Source organism: Microcebus murinus, chromosome 16 (assembly GCF_040939455.1).
Source record: "Microcebus murinus isolate Inina chromosome 16, M.murinus_Inina_mat1.0, whole genome shotgun sequence".
In the NCBI taxonomy this organism is placed as follows: domain Eukaryota; kingdom Metazoa; phylum Chordata; class Mammalia; order Primates; family Cheirogaleidae; genus Microcebus; species Microcebus murinus.
The window spans coordinates 41527464-41546957 of record NC_134119.1 but is presented as its reverse complement, the minus strand read 5'-3'; the positions used below and the strand labels follow the sequence as shown (position 1 = coordinate 41546957).

The window sequence follows — 19494 nt, the reverse complement described above, 5'->3', positions numbered from 1 at the left end:
GCCGGGCATGATGGCACATGTCTGTAGTCTCAGCTACTTGGGAGCCTGAGGCACGAGGATGGCTTAAGCCCAGGAGTTTGAGGTTGCTGTGAGCTAGGCTAATGCCAGGGCACTTTAGCCCCGGCAGCAGAGCAAAACTCTGTCTCAAAAAAAAAATTAAAAAAAAAAAATTAAAGGATCGTTGGCTTAAGTGTAAAAACTAAAACTACAAACCTAGAAGAAAACATAGGAGAAAATCTTTACTACCTTGGGATAAGTAGAGATTTCTTAGAATACAAAAGGCATAAACCATAAAGCAAAACTGTATAAATTGGACTTTTCCAAAATTACAACTTTTGCTCTCTGAAGGTAACAGTTGAAAAAATGAAAAGATAAAGACAAACCACAGAATATTCAAAATACATATACCTGACAAAGGACTTGTATCTAGAATATATAAAGACTCTTTACAACTCAGTTATAAAAAGACAGCCCAACTAAAAAACAAGCAGCAAATCTGAATATAAGAGGATATACAACTGACCAATTAGCACAGAGGCATCCTTAGTCATCACAGAATTGCAAATTAAAACCACAATACAGTGACACCATTACACACCTACTAGTTTCATGAGTGTACACATCTGGCAAGACTCATCAAATTTTACACTTTAAACGTGTGCAGTTTATTGTATGCAAACTACACCTCAATAAAATTATTATAAAGAGAAAAATCAGTTTTGTTTCAAACTTGCTTCTCTTCTCATCCTTACATTTTTCTCATCTTCCTTCTCATTATCTTTACTCATGTTACCTACTTTATATGTTAATAACTCTCAAATCAAATCCAGATTCTCCCTTGAGAGCAAATCCATATTAATTACTGCTGACCTGTTGGACATTTTCAGCTCTATATCTCACAAGCTCTTTAAATTTAAAAAATGTCCATAATTGAATTTATCAATACCACCCCCAATAGGAAACAATACTTCCCTAAGAAATTATAACCTGAATAGGAAGCCAACACATGGCATGACAGAACATAAGAAAAATGACTCAATTTTGTCATTGGGAATGTTTTCCTTCAAGTGGCATAGAGACCGACTGGGACACCAAACCCCTAGAGAAAAATGTAATACTACCTGGCTTGGACATGAACAATATGTACATCATAACTCTGTAAATTCTTTTCACCATCTTTCAGCTTTCACAATCAACTTAGTAACAAAAAATAGGATTATAGACCAGCATACAAATTTTACCACCTTGATAATATGAAAATAAAGGTATAGCTGACAAAAATGGAAGGTGGAGATAAAGGCCTTAACCTCATTCTATGAACATGGGAATTGAGAGATATTGGCTAAAATTGAATACATCAACAAAAATCTTGTAAGGAAAAGTTAAAAGCAGTTACTGGCTGGGCACAGTAGTTCACACCTGTAATCCCAGCACCTTGTGAGGCCAAGGTAAGAGAATCACGTGAGGCCAGGAGTTCAAGACCAGCCTGGGCAACATAGCAACCTGGTCTCTACAAAAAATTTAAAAATTAGCTGAGGATGGTGGTATGGGTGTGTAGTCCCAACTACTTGGGAGGCTGAGACAGGAGAGTGACTTGAGCTCAGGAGTTCAAGGTTGCAGTAAGCTATGATAGAACCACTGCACTTCAGCCTGGGCAACAGAGCAAAACCCCACCAAATACCTTATCCTAAATAGCTTATAACAAATAAGTTACCTCTACTCTTTAAATCTAGAGAAACTCTTTAGAAGTACTTGCATAGCTCACTGCAGCCTCAAACTTCTGGGCTCAAGCAATCCTGCCTCAGCCTCAAGAGTAGCTGAGACTACTAGTGCTTGCCACCACATGTGGCTAATTTTTTTGGGGGGGGATGGGGTCTATGTTGTCCATGTTGATTTTGAATACCTAGCTTCAAGTTATCCTCCCACCTTGGCCTCTCAAACTGCTGGGATTATGCCACTGTGCTTGGCTAAGGTATTTGTTTTGATCATGTAAATATATTAATTTATTTTACCTGATGCCCAGCATAAACATGTGCTCATTCTCTAGGAGCCACCTCTGCCCGCCAGCCACTCTTTATGTCTACCTGGGCTGGATTCCTTACATCAAATAGTGTATGTGTGTTAGGGACAAGTACCACTCCAAACCACCCTCAGTAAAGTCTCATACATTTCATACTTTTTTTTATGAGACAGAATCTTGCTCTGTCGCCCCCCGCTAGAGTGCAGTGGCATCATCGTGGCTCACTGCAACCTCAAACTCCTGGGCCCAGGTAATCCTCCTGCCTCAGCCTCCTGAGCAGCTAGGAGGATAGGTACAATACCACTACACCTGGCTAATTTTTCTATTTTTAGTAGAGACAGGGTCTTACTCTTGCTCAAGCTGGTCTTTTTTTTGAGACAGAGTCTCGCTTTGTTGCCCAGGCTAGAGTGAGTGCCATGGCGTCAGCCTAGCTCACAGCAACCTCAAACTCCTGGGCTCAAGCAATCCTGCTGCCTCAGCCTCCCGAGTAGCTGAGACTACAGGCATGCACCACCATGCCCGGCTAATTTTTTCTATATATATTAGTTGGTCAATTAATTTCTTTCTATTTATAGTAGAGGGGTCTCGCTCTTGCTCAGGGTGGTTTCGAACTCCTGACCTCGAGCAATCCGCCCGCCTTGGCCTCCCAGTAGTGCTAGGATTACAGGCGTGAGCCCCCACGCCCGGCCTCAAGCTGGTCTTAAACTCCTGGACTCAAGCAATCCTTCCAGAGTGCCAGAATTACAGGTGTGAGCCACTGCACCCACCACATTTCATACTTTTTCTTGGCCTGTTAACATTTAGTAAATGAGGATTAAGTTCAGGGAATATCTCTTGAGGGAGCCACTTAAAACACACAGAGACCTCAGGAAATCAAATTTGTATTAGCATTATTTTAGCCAGTATTTTCCTCATCCAGGTTTATTTTTTTTTTATGATCATTAAGATGCTTACCTAAACAAGCTACCATAAAATACATTACCTCTGATTTTATTTAAATTCTAAAGGTTAGGATACAAAGAGGACATAAACATCTATAAGTACCAAAACATTTAGGACCTTACAATTTTATGGTGCAAAAGGGATACAGTTAAGGCATACAAATAAATTATAACCTAAAGAGTTACATACAAAATTTTCTTTGATTATTTATTAAAATCTGCCAGAAAAGTAAAAGGAATGTTATTAAGCCTTTATAAACAATTGTGAACACAGTGTTTTCTTCAATTTCCTGGTCACATGCTCGTGTTAACAGGCACTGGAGACAGCCAGCTTCTTCAAATGATCCATGAACACCTGCAGGCTAACATCATCAGTTAGGATGGGCGCTCCAGTTTCCTGAAATTTAATGAGAAAAGTTTGTTAGCAGATATCTTAAAAGCAGATTAGAGTTCATGAGCTGTTAAGGATCTTGCGCCTCAGAACATTCCCAGGTGGTGTCCTCTCTGCTAGTACTTTCCATCACTCCCATCCCCTGCCTAGTTAACTAGGGCTTTCAAATGGAAGCCTAATTTTCTCATAAAAATCTTTCCTGCTCCACAGAGATGAGGCTACTGCTGCCTGCTACAGACCCAGTTTTGAACATATGCCCTTCTACTTTGCCTCCTCGCCACAGTTCTGATGGCTCACCAGAGATTAGCTCCCCACCAGTGTGAGCTCCCTGAGGGTGCACCTTTCCCCCTCCTCTTCCCTACCATTCTGCCAGCACCTAACCCCAGTTCTTAAGTACTCTGCTTACAACTAGCTGAATAATGGTGTATTCACAAATGAATAAATGAGAGAATCAGTACCTCCACTGAACAGATGGGTATTTGTAATATCAGAAAATGCATATGATTTAATTAATGTTATGGGGGCCGGGCACGGTGGCTCAGGCCTGTAATCCTAGCACTCTGGGAGGCCGAGGCAGGTGGATTGCTCGAGGTCAGGAGTTTGAAACCAGCCTGAGCAAGAGCGAAACCCTGTCTCTACTATAAATAGAAATTAATTGGCCAACTAATATATATAGAAAAAATGAACCAGGCATGGTGGCGCATGCCTGTAGTCCCAGCTACTCGGAGGCTGAGGCAGAAGGATCGCTTGAGCCCAGGAGTTTGAGGTTGCTGTGAGCTAGGCTGAGGCCATGGCACTCACTCTAGCCTGGGCAACAAAGCAAGACTCTGTCTAAAAAAAAAAAAAAAAAAAAAAAAAAAAATTAATGTTATGGGAAAAGAACTGAATAGAAACCTCAATTTACAGTCATACCCCAAATTTGTAAAGGAATAAATATATACACACACACACACACATACATACTACTTTATATTACCTAGAAAAAAGGACAGAAATAGTTAACTCTATATAGTGGTTATAGGTAATTTTAATTTTCTTTCTTATTATTTTTTAACATTGCAAATTCTTCTAACATGCAACTGTACTGTTACAAAGTATAAGCATGATTAAAATGTTTTAGGAGGACTGCCAGTTTCAGGAAGAAAAAGTAGATGATGTTCTTTTCTCTATTTTTCCCACTAAGTACAACAAAAAACCCTGCCCAGTTGTTTTTTGTTTGTTTTAAAGATAGGGTCTTGCTCTTTCATCCAGGCTAGAGTGCAATGGAGTAATCATAGCTCACTGCAGCCTCAAACTCCTGGGCTCAAGTGATCCTCCCACCTCAGCCTCCTGAGTTGCTAGGACTATAGGCACATGCTATCATATCCGGCTATTTTTTTTTTTTTGGTAATGACAGGGTCTGGCTATGTTGCCCAAGCTGGTCTCAAACTCTTGGCCTCAAGCAATCCTCCTGCCTCAGCCTCCCAAAGTGCTGAGATTATAGGCGTGAGCTACTGCACCCGGCCCCTGGACATTTTATATAAACTAACATAAGAAGACTTTGAAAGGTAGAAAGAAAACAGCAGACAAACTAGGGACCTTGGGACCCAGGGAACAACACAGTGGTGAGTTCCTTTTAGGTTTTCATATACCCCAAATTTGAAGCTGAATAAGCTGGCAAACTATCACTGAGCACAGACCTAAAAGAAATAAAACAAAAAGTACCTGCTTTTTTTAGCCAAATGACCAGATAGGCATAGCAAGGTAGAAAATTCTTGGATAACAATCAGTCTACTCCAGCCAAAAATGACAGAAGAAACTATGGCCATGCCCTGCCCACTTCAGAATGGCTGAGTGGGCACTTAAAAGGTTCCACCCTCTGCCGGGCTGGTGGCTCACGTCTGTAATCCTAGCTCTCTGGGAGGCCGAGGCGGGCGGATCGTTTGAGTTCAGGAGTTCGAAACCAACCTGAGCAAGAGCGAGACCCCGTCTCTACTATAAATAGAAATAAATTAATTGGCCAACTAATATATATAGAAAAAATTAGCCGGGCATGGTGGTGCATGCCTGTAGTCTCAGCTACTCGGGAGGCTGAGGCAGCAGGATTGCTTGAGCCTAGGAGTTTGAGGTTGCTGTGAGCTAGGCTGATGCCATGGCACTCATTCTAGCCTGGGCAACAAAGTGAGACTGTCTCAAAAAAAAAAAAAAAAAAGCTTCCACCCTCATAAGGCAGTAACAAGGTACCCTAGCACCCCCACCAGGATGGTGGAGAAGGGTAAGTATGGAACCAGGAATTTCATCCCTGATGGCTAATAAGAAACCTCCCTATCCTGACAGTGTTAGTAGCAGAAATAAATTTGTCCTTCCCCTGCCCACTGGGGTGAAATCAGAGGAGACCTAGTAGAGAGTAGGGACTTCACCGTCACCCAAGTGTAATGAGGCTGTCTCCACAACAGTGCCAGAGGAGGCTACCTGGGGAGCGTAACTCCCATCCCCACTGAGCAGTAACAAGAAATCGCTATCCCCCACTCAAGTGTCAACAGAGGCCAGCAGAAAATCTGGACTTCTATCTCCACCTGGCAATAACGAAATAATGTGCAACCTCTTCCCTGTCAAGAGTAGTGTAACAAAAATCCAGCTAAAGTGGCAGGTTTAAATAAGATCCAGGGTCTCCTACAAATACTAAAATGTCCAAGTTTCAATCAAAAACCACTTGTCATATCAAGGACCAAGATCTCAAACCGAATGAAAAAGACAATCAATAGGTACCAACACCAAGTTGACAGCAATGTTAGAACTATCTGACAAAAGGTGTTAAAACAGCCTTGGCAAATGCTTCAATGAGCAATTATAAACACACTTAAAACACATGAAAAACAGAAAGCCTCGGTAAAGAAATACAAATTCCCAGGAAAGACAGGGAAGATACGGAGAAGCAAATGGAAATTTTAGAACTGAAAAATACAATAACAAATAAAAAGCCCAGTGGATAGGTTCAATGCAGAAGGGGAAGAGAGATAAGAATCAGCAAACTGGAACATAATATAAAAGAAGCTACCCAACTGAACACAAGAAAGAAAACAGATGGTAAAAACTGAATGGGGCCTCAGGAACCTGTGGTACTACAACAGATCTAACATTCCTGTCGCTGGAGGTCAGGAAAGAAAGGAAAAAGAAAGCAGCTGAAAAGGTATTCCAAGAAATAATAGCTAAAAACTTTCCAATTTTGGCAAGAGACATAAATCTACAGAATCAAGAAGCTGAGTAAACCAAAACGGGACAAACCCACACAGAAACCTATGCCAAGACTCACTGTAATTAAACTTTTGAAAACTAACAGCAAAGAAAAAATACTGAAAGCAGCCAGAGGAAAATGACACCTTATCTACGGGGGAAAACAATGAGAATGACAGTGAACCTCCCATTAGAAACTATAGAGGCCAGAGTAAGTGGCACAGTATTTTTCAACTGCTTAACGGAAAGGATTGTCAGAATCCTATACCCAGAGAAAATATTTCTTCAGACATGAAAGGAAAATCAAGGCATTCTCAAATAAAGGAAAACTAAGAATCTATCACCAGCAGACCCTATCCTAAAAGAATAAAGGAAGATTTCTAAACAGGAAACAGAAGCAAAAATATGAATGAATACAGTTTTTCCTTTTCCTCTTAAGACTTATAAATTATGTTTGATCACTGTCTGTGATATTGAGAAACATATATTTGTTCTTTGTCCCAGCAACTCCTAAAATCCCTAGAATCTCCAATGTGCTGTCTTTTTGTATGCTAATATTGACTGATAGCTTCAGGAGGGGGCTAGTCACAGGAATGGCAAAGTCATGATTAGAGACTTGGGACTTCCAGACCCTCTCCGCAACCTCCTGGATGGGGAGAGGGACTGAAGGCCAAGTTGATCACCACTGAGTAATGGTTTAATCAGTCATGCCTAGGTAATGAAGCCTCCATAAAAACCCAAGAGGCCAGGGTTTGGAGAGCTTCCAGATAGCTGAACACTGGGAGGTTCCTGGAGGGTGGTGCACCTGGAGAGGACATACCTCGTCCAATGCATCTCTTCATCTATATCCTTTGTAATATCCTACATAAACCATAAAGGAAAGTAAATATTTCCTGGAGTTCTGTGAGCCACTTTGGCAAACTAATTGAACCAAAAGAGGGGACTGTGGAATCCCCAACTTGAAGCTGATTTGTCAGCAGTTCCGGAGATCCAGATTTGCAACTGGTGTCTGAAGGGTGTAGGGGCTGGGCAGTCTTGGACTGAGCCTCATCCTCTGGGACCTGACACTGTCTCTAGGTAGACAGTGTCAGAACTGAATCGGAGGATATCCAGCTGGTGTACACTGCTTGTTGGTGGGGAAAAAGCCCCAACCATTTGGTCACAGAAATCTCTACTGATTGTTGTGATGTGAGAGCAGAGCAAAAACAGCTTGCATGTTTTTTCAAAACACGTCTGATGTGATCCTAAATATATGTAGTGGAAATATTTAACAGAATTATATTACAAATGGGGGAGAGTAAAGGGATGGAAAGGGAGGTAAGTTCTCTATACTTCACTTGAACCAGTAAAAAGACAGCAATAGTAGTTGTGATAAGTTATGCATATATAATGTAATGCCTAGGGCAACCAGAAGCAACCAAAATAGCTATACAAAGAGATACACTCAAATACACTATAAACAAGTCAACAAAGAATTCTAAAAAATGTTCACATTACTCATGGGAAGGCAGGAAAAACATACATCCCAGCAAATGTACTCCTGGGCATTTATGTCAAGGAAATGAAGACTTATGTACATTAAAAATATGTGCATGAATGCTTACAGCAGCTTTGTTCCTCATAATCAGAATCTGTGAACATCTCAGATGTCCTTCAATGGGTAAATGATTAAACAAACTATGACACATCTATACTATGGAATAATATTTGGCAAATAAAAATACCTGCAACAAACTGAATGAATCTTTAGGTAATTATGCTGAGGGAAAAAAAGCTAACCCCAAAGGGTTATATACTGTTGACTTCATATATATAACATTCTTGATGATAAAATTAAAGAAATGGCGAACAGATGAGCAGTTGCCACGGGTTAGGAAGGGAGTGGAGGCACGAGGGAAGTGGGTGTTACAATACAAGTGTAACCTGAGCTGTTCGTGGTGATGAAGATGTTGTACATCTTTACCATATCAATGTCAATATTCTGGTTCTGATTTTGCAAGATGTTACCACTAAGGGAAAATGGACAGAAGATGGAAGGGATCTTTCTGTATTCTTTTTCTTTTCTCTTCTCTTCTTTTCTTTTCCTCTGTCTCTTTCTTCCTCTTCTCCCCTTCCTTTCTTCCCTCCTCCTTCCCTCTCCTCTTCCCCCTCCCCCTCCCTCCTGCCCTCCCTCTCTCTTCCTCTCTTCCTCCCCCTCACCCCCTCCCTCCCTCCCTCCCTCCCTTCTTCTCTTCCTTTCGAGACAGGGTCTCACTACATCACCCAGGCTAGTCTTGTCTCTGTATTATTTCTTAAAACTGCATGTAAATTTACTACTATCCCAAAAAAAGTTTAGTTAAAAAAATGTTATAAGAGAACAGAATGAAAGAAAAGTCATCTGAAAGAGACATACATTCTGGGAACAATTAGATAAAGAAGTAATTGGGGACAAAAAAAAAAAGAACAATGAAGGAATCAGGGCCTAGAAACTGAAGAGGAGGCAGAAGGATGGTGAGCAGGAGTTCCCTGTGGTCTTGGGAGTGAGGACCTGGGCTCCGTTGCTGTGTGGAGACAGCCAAATGGAGGCCACAGTGCAAACTTCTGTCCCCTGGCCTGAACCTGGCATGTACGCTGCGTGTTGTGCAAAGCAGTGGTCCCCAATTCCAGGGCTGCAGACCAATACTGCTTACCCCCACCCCACCAGTGGAAAATGTGTCCTTCATGAAAATGAAACTTAGAAAAAGGGGGGGGGACACATCAGGAGGGGAGCAGCCAGCAAGCAGAAGCTTCATCTATAGGCCACACCCCATCACTTGCATCACCTCCTGTGCAAAACCTGTGCAAAGTGTCCCCATAGGCAGCTCCTCCCACCCCCAACCCCCATTTCATGCCCAGCTATGTTATTCAAAGTTGTCCTCCCCTCCCCAGCAAAATACTCAAGTAATTGTGTCTCTGGGCCAAAAGGGACCCAATCTGTAGGATTTTAAAACAAATTTTTAAAAAAGTAGCCTGGCATCCTCTCCAAATACCTGACAATTTCTTACCTGTCCCCAAGCATACAGGTTATTGTGTGTCTGAGATGGGTTCACTTTGGACAAAAGGAATCGAGCCTTTAAAAAAAAAAAAATTTAAAGATCAAATGACATTCATATTAGTGTAATAGAAAAAAGTAAAATAAGTTTTATAACAATTCTTTGGTTAAATTGGAAATCATTTTACTTAGGGGGAACCTATTTCTTTAGCATAAACCCACTGGCTCTCCAGTTATTAAGAATCCTGAGACGTGAAATATGCATTTTACTTTGGCAATCCTCTACTCTTATATCAGCATATTTTGACTACTCATTTAAAAAGAAGTCCCATTGGGAAGATTACCTGCATGTCAATTTATGTCACCACATAAAATTTAACCACTCTGTTTGGATATATGGCCATAAAATATATAATAAAAAAAATAGGACATTAGAGCTGAAATTCAGCTCCATACCTGACTGCCACCATGCTCTGTGTTAATGTAACGTGGCATCGGGAACCGCGCCTGTAGAATTTCTTGAGCATCATCCAGTGGTGCCTGCAGAAGGTGCTTGAAGTTTTTGTACTCGGGCATGTCCTGGTACCCAGCTTTACGCCACTGGGCTATGGTCTACACCAAAACAAACCAACCAAAACTATTGTAGAAACTGTAATGACAGCCTTCATGGTCACATGACATTCCACCACCACCACCACCACCCAGAACTTGTTTCTATTGAAGTAGTCTTATGTCAAAGGTGACAAGTTTCAGAGGGAGAGCAGAGTGACTAGAAAGAAAAACAAGAATAAGCAAAGAGTGTGCATCCAGGACACCTCACCTGCTCAGTTCTCCCAGGAATGCCAGTCATCAGCCAGGCCTCCTCTCCCTTCCTAACTTTATGTGCCAGTTAGTTAACAAAGCCCATGGATTAATTAACCTAAGGAACCATGGCCTCCCCACCTTACCACTTCCACTGTTATCACTCAGTCTAGCCTCTAATCTCCTCACACCTGGTAGGGAAAAGGATTTGTCAGCTGCCCTTATAGAATCCATCCCCTCTTCTCTTTTCCTAACAGCACATGTATTACACACCTCCTCTGGTGCACAGTAATCAAAAGACCAGGTAGAATCCATCCATTCCCACCCCCTGCTCACTCGGGTCCTGAGTTGGGATACTCTTGGCAAGGAGATAAAAGGACTCCATCCCTAGCAGATTCCCAAATCTGAGGATGCTTAAGTCCCTGATATAAAATAAGTAGTATTTGCATATAACCTATGCACATCCTCCCCAAAATTTTAAATCTCTAGAGTACTTATAATACCTAATACAATGTAAATGCTATATAAATAGTTGTTATACTTGTATTTTTTATGCTGTATTGTTATTTATTTTTTAATATTTTTGACCCATGGTTGGTTGAATCCGCAGATGTGGAATGCACAGATGTGGAAGCCGGCTGCACTGCTACTAGGGAACCAGTGGAAGAAGTAACTGGTTACCCAATGACCCTTGGTCTAGAACCATTACTGACAGTATAGTAGTCTAGCATCTGTGAGCAAGTGGCTAGCACAGTGGGTGTTAATATACTGAAAAAAAGTTTTAAAGTTATACAATATTTATTAGTATTAGAAGACTAATAGTTCCTAAGTAATCGAGGGAATTCTGAAACACAATTTATATCTTTTTAGGACACATAAAATCATTCCTAATGTTCAGACATTAGGCAGCCAAATAAATCACCAAAGCAACTTAACGAAGATAAAGAACATACAATAGAAGAAAAGGCATCACTAAATATAATGCCCAATTAAAGGATTTTTTTCCCATAAAGATGCAAATAATTCAGAGGAGACATTCCCTTTCTTAGGGCATGAAACCCTCTTAGGAAGAAACAGACTTTCCCCAGAAAGCCATCTACAGCCATCCCAGCATCCACAGACCCAGCATAACGTTCCCTGTGCCCCATTATTTCAGCAAAGAAAACCTTTAGCCCTAAACTCTAACATAACTCTGAAAAGAGAGTAGTGTGTATGTATAAAATGTTTTCTGAGAAAGAATAAACTAGTCTTGCCTAACAACTTAGAAAGTTATAAATTATAATGATTTAAAAGGACCACTTGAGATTTACTTACAGTAAACATTAATTTTTTAAATTTTTTTTTACTTTTTTTTACAGACAGGGTCTTGCTCTGTCACCCAGGCTGGAGTGCAGTGGCACAATCATAGCTCACTGCAGCCTCAAACACCTGGCCTCAAGTGATCCTCCACCTCTGAAAGGTTTGTAGGCGTGTGCTACCACACCCTGCCAGTAAATGTTAATAAAATTACTAAATATACAAATATTCCCAGGATCTGAAAAAAGATTTTATTCACTAGAATGAAAACCACTGCATTTATTACTATAATAAACTATGGTTTCCTAAACCCAAATTCTTGTTTCAAATGTCATTAAAAACCTAAATTAATAAATAGGAAGAAAGCAAAAATAATAGTAAAGAAAGAAATTCATATCTTACCTCACCAAGATAAATGACAATCTGGAAGAAAGTATCCATCAGCAAAATTCTGTCAGCTAGAATGCTGCTGCTGTCCAAGAGTACCGGCTGAAGAAAAAGGGAGAGAGACGGCGTTGGCCTTCCCTGGTCCTCATATGGTGATCACTCCCACCCCACACCCAGTGTCCACAGCAATGCAGAGGCTGTTTACAAATGGTGCCCGGCACAGTGGCTCGTCCCTCTTCCTGCCATGTACCCACTTTCTGCTCCTGACTCAGCAGTTCTCAGACTCTACTTCACAGAAAAATCAGGATCCAAATATTCCCTCATCAATTGGGAAAGGAGATTAATATCTTTTGATCTAGGAACCAGAAACAATTCCCAATATTCTCAGTTTTGTACTGGACATAGATTTTTATCAACCAGAGTGAGTTTCTCTGAAATCTACTACAGCTGTAGATGAGAAAGAACAGGGATGCCTATATGAAAAATAGCATTTAATACAAGTTTTTCAAGTTGAATACAAAATACATTTTATTATGATTTTTATTCCAATAATAAAATGAACTTGTATTCATTAAAGAAAATTTAAAAATCTGTACCCAAATATAACAAATATTGATAATGAACATTTGCATTGTTATCCATTTTTGTTTTATAACAGTTCATTTACTATTTCTTTGCACAAAGCCTGTTGTTTCTAGCAGTATTTCTTTCAGATACATTATAAGACATGAAATTACTGGATGAAAGCATATGAACACATTAAAAAAAAGTACCCGTGTATTTTTTAAGTTTTTTACATTTATTCCATCTTCCACAAATAATAGCTTTATACGGCTTTGATTTCTTCCTATAGTTTTTAATACTCAGAAATAATGTTAAACTATTATAAAAACTCCAAAGTTTTTTGTTTGTTTTTTTACAGTTTTACCCTAAGAGTAAATTTGCTAGAAAAAAATATATATGAGGTGATTCCAATTCTCAGAAGAGCATTCAGGTCAAAGCTTACCTCTGGAGGCCCCTGGAAGGAATAGGAGTAGAGAATGGGCTGGATCATGATGAGGGACTGGGTCAGATCTTGCCGGGCAAAATGATGTCTGTAATAGGACGACTCGTCAGGGCTGTTGTTAAACACTTGCAGAAATGGAGATCTTCTAAGATGGAACATGAACTGCATTTACAAAGAAAAAAGGCAAATGCATATAGCTGCAACCTTCGTAGACACCCAGAGAGTAGATCCACTTGGGCCTCTGAAACAGGAGAACCCAGGTTTTAAGGTAGCACCAGGGGCTGGTAGAAGAGGAAAATGAGGAGTTGTTTAATGTGTACAGAGTTTGTTTTGAAAGGTGAAAAATTCTAGAGATCAGTTTACAGCAATGTGAATAGAGTTAACATTACTCACCTGTACACTTAAGAATGGCTAAGATGGTAAATTTTATGTTTTTTGAAAGCTTTAAATATTTTTTTTTCCTTCAATAAAAGGGCCTCTGGATCTGTCAAAGCTTCCACATGAAAGGGGAAAGGCAAATAAATGTTTATTCCCACAGTCACTAGGCCAAGCTGTGGCGACAGTATATCTGTTCTCCAAGAAGTCAGGTCCAGTGGGAGAAGGCACACTTGGGTCTTCAAGCTACAAGCCATAGTACAGGAAAGTACTTTGGGGTGGGGGTGGAGGGCCGGCAGGAGACTTCCCAAAGCTATGAGGTCTGAGGGCACACCCTGAGAGACATGCCTGAGGAAGCTAGAGGAATGGGGCAGAACGGGGAGTCCAGGCACAGGGACAATAGACGAGAGCTCAGAACACCGGCTGGTAGATTGGAGTAAGGGGTTCAGGGGAGGGAGGGACAAGAGGTAATGCTGGAATGGTACATTTTTCACCCTGAGGATTAGAAGGAAGCAGGCGACAGACTTTTAGCTCACTTTAAAGAGCTGTTAGAACATGAAAATGAGCTGCCTTGAGAAGAATAAAGCTTCCTGAGACTCCAAATATTGAATCACAGGTTCCTAAATAATAACCAAGGCTGACATTCAATACATCTTATGTGCAAGGCACAACGCACTTGACAAGTACTATTTAATCCTTCCAATAAGCCCATGACGTAGGTTTTCTTACAGTCCCTAGTTTATAGGCAAAGAAACTGAGGCACAGAGGGGCAAGCTACTTGTCCAATGTCACCCCACTACTGAGTGGCAGAGCTGGACTCTAATCCAGGCCATCTGGCTCCAGAGACTGGGTTCTTGACCTCTATCCTAGAACACTTTGATGGAAGGAATATTAGAAACCATCTCATTTGGTGGTTTTCAAACTATGCTCTTCAGAGTCTTGGGAAATCCTCAGTGGAGGCTCTAATGGGACTGTGGAGGGTGGTACGTGGGCACAAGCAGAGCAGCACTGTGTCTGTCTGCTTTATGTGCTGGCTTTTGAGGGCGGGTCCTCTTGAAGAAAGGGTTCCACAGCTTTAGGAAGATTGCAAACCACTTCTTCAGACCAACTGCTTCCTTCTAAAGACGAGGAAACTAAAATCTACAGAAGTCCAAGACCTTGTCTAAGATCAGCAGCAGTGGGGCCAGTGCTGAACTCTGCCCTGACTCTGGCCAGTCCAGGGCTCTTCCTATAACACCTCATGGCCTCAACCTCTAGGTCATGGGCACCTGAAAGGCCCAGGCCCCACTGTCAAGCTGGCTCACATTTAAAGCCCTGAATGTGCGCCTGGCACCACACTAAATATTTAATACTCAATTGGCCCCAGCTCCTGTAATCCTCACAACCACTCACTGAGCTAAGCTCTATTTCCTCATCTGCAGATGAGGATGGAGATTCAGAAAAGGCAGAAACACAGATTCATGACAGTGGCTTCCTGCTCCATCTCCTTCTCTCCCTCCTTTCTTTTACCCAGTGGCTCCCAAACACTTGGCTCATGTATAATGCAGTTACCTTCAGGAGCTGGTTCTTGTCAATGCCTGGTTATGTGCAGCACAATAAAAACAGACATATTATTAAATATTTGTCATATTAATAGTGGTTTTGTTACATCCACCTTCATGTGTGCTCATTTTTTTTTTGGTTTGTTACTGAGACAGCTGATTGTTCACCCAGAACCTCTACATATTAGAGGTTTTGTTGTGGCCCTATACCAATGATCCTATTTTGCCTTTTCGTGAAAAAGTTTTGCACTTATTTTCTCCTCTCTGCATGTCATCTTTGTCTTTTGTAGGGCTTAGGGTACTGTCTTGCAGAAACACTACTGTCTTGAGTTGAACAACCTTTATCAACTACAGACTGAATCTCAAAACACAAAAAGTCTTCACTTTACCCTGAGAACAGAGAAGTTTATTTCTATCACAATCAGTTGTTCTATAGTTATTTATATATATATATTACTTATTACTTATACACATAAGTAATATGTATTATATATATTACTTATAATACTTATATATTACTTAATTATTATATAATACTTATATATTACTTATATATATATTGCTTTTATATATATATATATTACTTAAAATATATATTACTTACCTGAGGATATAGAGAAAAGGAATCTGATAACCTAAAAGAAGTGGGGTCTTCTTTGTTATACTGTCCAAACTTCTGACACTGATGAAAGGAAATACCAAAAAGAGAGAAAAACCTAAATTAGTGTTACCTGAAAAAACCCTTGGACTAAGAGCTAAGTTCCGATCTTAACTCTGCCCCTTACTGTGAGTCCTGCACTTCTCAAGCATCAAAGGGCAGACAGATCACCAGGGGGTCTTGTTAAAATGCAGGCTCTAGGGAAGAGTTGAAGATTCTATATCTCTAACCAGTTCCTAGGCAATGCTGACCTGAGGACCACCCTAACCACAGAGAAGCCTGATAAGCTCTCTCAGGCTCCTCTTCCACGTGAAAACCCTCTGAGACTATGAAAACTAGCAATTATAGACAGACCTGATATACATTCACACTATAGCTCAAATTTCTTCCTCCTTTCAATGGCATGTTTCTGAACCACGTTTCTTCCTGCCTTTATTTCTGATCACACATTTCCTCCAACCACTAGAGAACTAGGCTGTCCATCATTTAAAGAAATCCCACCTCTAACAATTACCTTGTCCCAACCAAATCTGGCATCCTTTCACAGTTGTCATCTTATTGAACTTCCTAGCAGCGGGAGTCAAGTGACCTCCTAAACTTCTTGAAACTTTCTCCTTCAGCTGCTGAAATATCACCTTCCTGTTTCTTATCATCTCTTCACCCAACCCTCCTCTGACTTCTTCAGTGGCTCCTTGTCTTCCTCCATCTTCCTAATCGGGGACTCCTCTGAGGTTAGTTCTTGGCCCTCTGCTTCCACCCTCACTGCTCAGCTACAAATGAACACCCAAGCCAGATGCATGTCATCCAGATTCCTCCCCCAGGCCCAGTTCTGACCTCTAGCCTAAGCTCCAGTTGGGACTTTCACCCAAATACAAGACAGCTTTCCCTGGACATACTTTTGCAAGTGCACATTCAACTATCAAAAGTAAACTATTTAAAAAAAAAAATGATTCACCTTCTCCTATCCTAAATTTGAGCTCCTTTCCCATTTTCTACCTCACCATCATTCTTATAGTCACCCACATGGGAAATGTTTCTTTGCTTTTTGGTTTTTGATTCTACATAAAATCAGAAATTCTACATAGAAACAAACCTTCTGCTCCCCACATGTCTATTGCCACCACCCTGGTCTCAGTGCCCTTGTACCTGCAAAATCCTCCATCACAACAGGAGCCTTTTCTCCCTGCAATGTGCCTTTTATGGTGATGTCAATGTGAACACAGTGTCATGTTGATGTCACATCCTGCTTAAGAATCACCCCTAAGTCTCCTTCTTAGGGATAAAGTTAAGGTGTTCCCCAATCAAGGTGTATCTTCACTGCCTCTGTTCCTCACCAGAGGAACCTGGCCTCTGTGACAGTGGTCTCTCCAATGTCCCCAGCATAAGTTGAAAGGCCTGGCTACCTCCCACAGGCCTGTTCCTACCAGGCCTCCACTCAGTAAGCTTTGCCTTCTCCTCCCCTATCATCTGACTCTTTATCAGTAGAGCTGATTCGAGGCTGCCTTCCCACATGAAGCCTTTGTTAACCACTTGGACCCTCTGCTTGACTATCCTCCCTGTGAAATCCTAAAGGAACAATTTTCAAATTGTGTTTGAAATGACACTTCCTGGAAAATGGTTCCATGAGATGGCAATGGCAAATGCAGAGCTAAACAAGTTAAACAGGTTTCCTTGCCAGGCCCTTCAGTGCCTTTGATCACAGGTTCATGCTGTGAATCTCCAGAAAGGTAAGATTATGTAGTGTGCCAATCACTGATTTACTGGTTAGTGGCTCCCAATTCACCCCTTCTGCCTGCTGTAGAATGGATATGGGCCCTTTAACTGCTTCTCCTTTACCAGTTGGCATGATGTCAAGCTTTGTCAGTAGAGGGCGCTGGAAGCCAGCATAAGCTTTGGGAGCCAGTGTGCTCACTGGGCAGCTTCCCTAGTGCCAGGTCCTGCAGCAACACCGCTGGGGACGCTGTGTCCCCAGTGCTGAGCTCCTGGAGCACAGGGCAGCCAGCAGCCACCCCAGCACTCCCCTGAGCTTCTGCTGAGACACTTTCCTGTGAACAGTTTTCCCCAGTACCTAGGCGGGTGCAAAATTCTAGAAAGTGAATTTCTAGCAAATTCCTCTGGCACACCACCATGGCAAATCTCTACGAAAGATTCACCGACCCATGGCCATGCCCTTCAAACTAGGTCTAGATCAGCCCTGGGGAGAGGTGTCTTCCTTGAGTGCTCTATCTCAGCCCTACAAGTAGTGGCTGCCCCTTAGATCTGCTAGTTCTCTTTACTTCCTACTAGTCAATCCTTCATTGTTTTACTCCCCTGTTGTAGTAGTAATTCTTTATATAAGACCTTCCCTATTTAAATTACTATGTGATTTCTCTCTCCCCATTGGACCCAGACTGATAAGAGGCATCTTTCTAAACTCACTGGCCATCTCTATATCCAAAACAATCTCCCAGATCTGGAGGGAAAATATAGGACCACAGCCTTTGCAAAATGACTCATCTAATTCAACTCTTAACACAGATATGCATCTCTCCAAATGTTCTATGTGTGTTGTTCTTCCCAACAATAATGTAAACCCGAGGGGGAAAAATGCATATTTAACAACTTCTTCCATGTCACTCAGATATGTCTTGCACAAGATAAGCAACTGATAAATTCTTGCTGACTGGCTATATAAAACAATAGGCTTAAGTGACAATTTTCTCCTCTCAAAAGTAGAGCAGAGACCAAGACTGAATCTAATGCCATTGTTCCCAATTTACCAGTCGGATGAGTTGTCGGTCCAGCCACCGGAGCACGTCGGGCCCCTCTTCTGACTCCGCTCGGAATACTCCCAGCCGTGCCATCAAGACCGCTGCAGCTTCCTGGTCAAATGCTGCTTCTATGTGCCTGAGCTGACTCTGCGCATCTGCCCAACTGACAAGTCCAGAGTTAGTGCCATGTTTAAGTTCTGGAGAGATCAGAACACCAGGCATCATTTTGATAAAGAAACATAAATCCTGTTCCTTCATCTAAGATGACACAAACTTGAATGTCATTTTCCATAAGGAATCGCAGGAGTTTTACATACATTTCAGTTACCCTTATGTGATCTCTGAAGGCTGTAACTTTAAAAGAAAAATTAAAGAGAACGTCCCCATGTTCTGCAATACATCACAAAAGTAGATACCCAAAAGGTACTGAGTCTCAATCCAGTGTTCCTTCTTCTAGGTCAATCTTGAAAATATATAAATGTTTACAAATTCACAAAATGACTTTCCAGAGTCACATCCATGGGAAAAAGAATTAGCACATATACAGAAGTTTTCCAGATGAATAAAGACATCATGAACAAAGCCAAAAGACAACAGATAGACCAATAACAGACATGTGCAACAAATATAACAATAATCATATCCAAAATAAAGAGTCTTTGCAAATCACTGAATAAGAAAAAAATAGGTTTTACAAAATGGGCAAAGGATATCACAGAAGAAATATAGTATGGATAAGAAATATGAAAAAGTACTCAATTCATTGATAAGTGGAAAAATACAAATGAAAGTGACATATTGCATGTTCTCTATATATATATCTACAGGCCTCCAAATATATCTATTTGCTCCCTTAAACTATGGGGCAAAGTACAAATTAGGTTCCCAGGACAAAGTTTTTCAGTATCTAAAATTTCACTTCTACAAAGTGGCTAGAAAGAAATACTGATGTGCACAAAGACCTGAAAATATCAATGCAGCACCACTGAAAAGCAAGACCTTCAACAGAGGAGTGGTCTAACCCATCTAAACCATATGATACTATGTAACCATCAAAATTAATGAGATACAGGCTTGCAAATTGAAAATATGCAAAGATAGATAG

General features: G+C 41.0%; 1 protein-coding gene across 3 annotated transcripts in view; it reads right to left on the bottom strand.

Annotated features, from left to right (window-relative positions):
• Nucleotides 1-2885: 2885 nt before the first annotated feature.
• The window catches only part of SEC23B (SEC23 homolog B, COPII component), a 43753-nt gene continuing 27144 nt past the window's right edge, over nt 2886-19494 (bottom strand). For all 3 annotated transcript variants that reach the window (XM_076011162.1, XM_076011163.1, XM_076011164.1), the window contains 7 exons: nt 18399-18552; nt 15586-15663; nt 13066-13227; nt 12075-12161; nt 10032-10187; nt 9589-9654; nt 2886-3358 (listed from right to left, as the gene is read on the bottom strand). In XM_076011162.1, the coding sequence (XP_075867277.1) occupies nt 3269-3358; nt 9589-9654; nt 10032-10187; nt 12075-12161; nt 13066-13227; nt 15586-15663; nt 18399-18552 (793 nt within the window). In that variant the 3' untranslated portion in view covers nt 2886-3268. The remainder of the gene's footprint in view (nt 3359-9588; nt 9655-10031; nt 10188-12074; nt 12162-13065; nt 13228-15585; nt 15664-18398; nt 18553-19494) is intronic.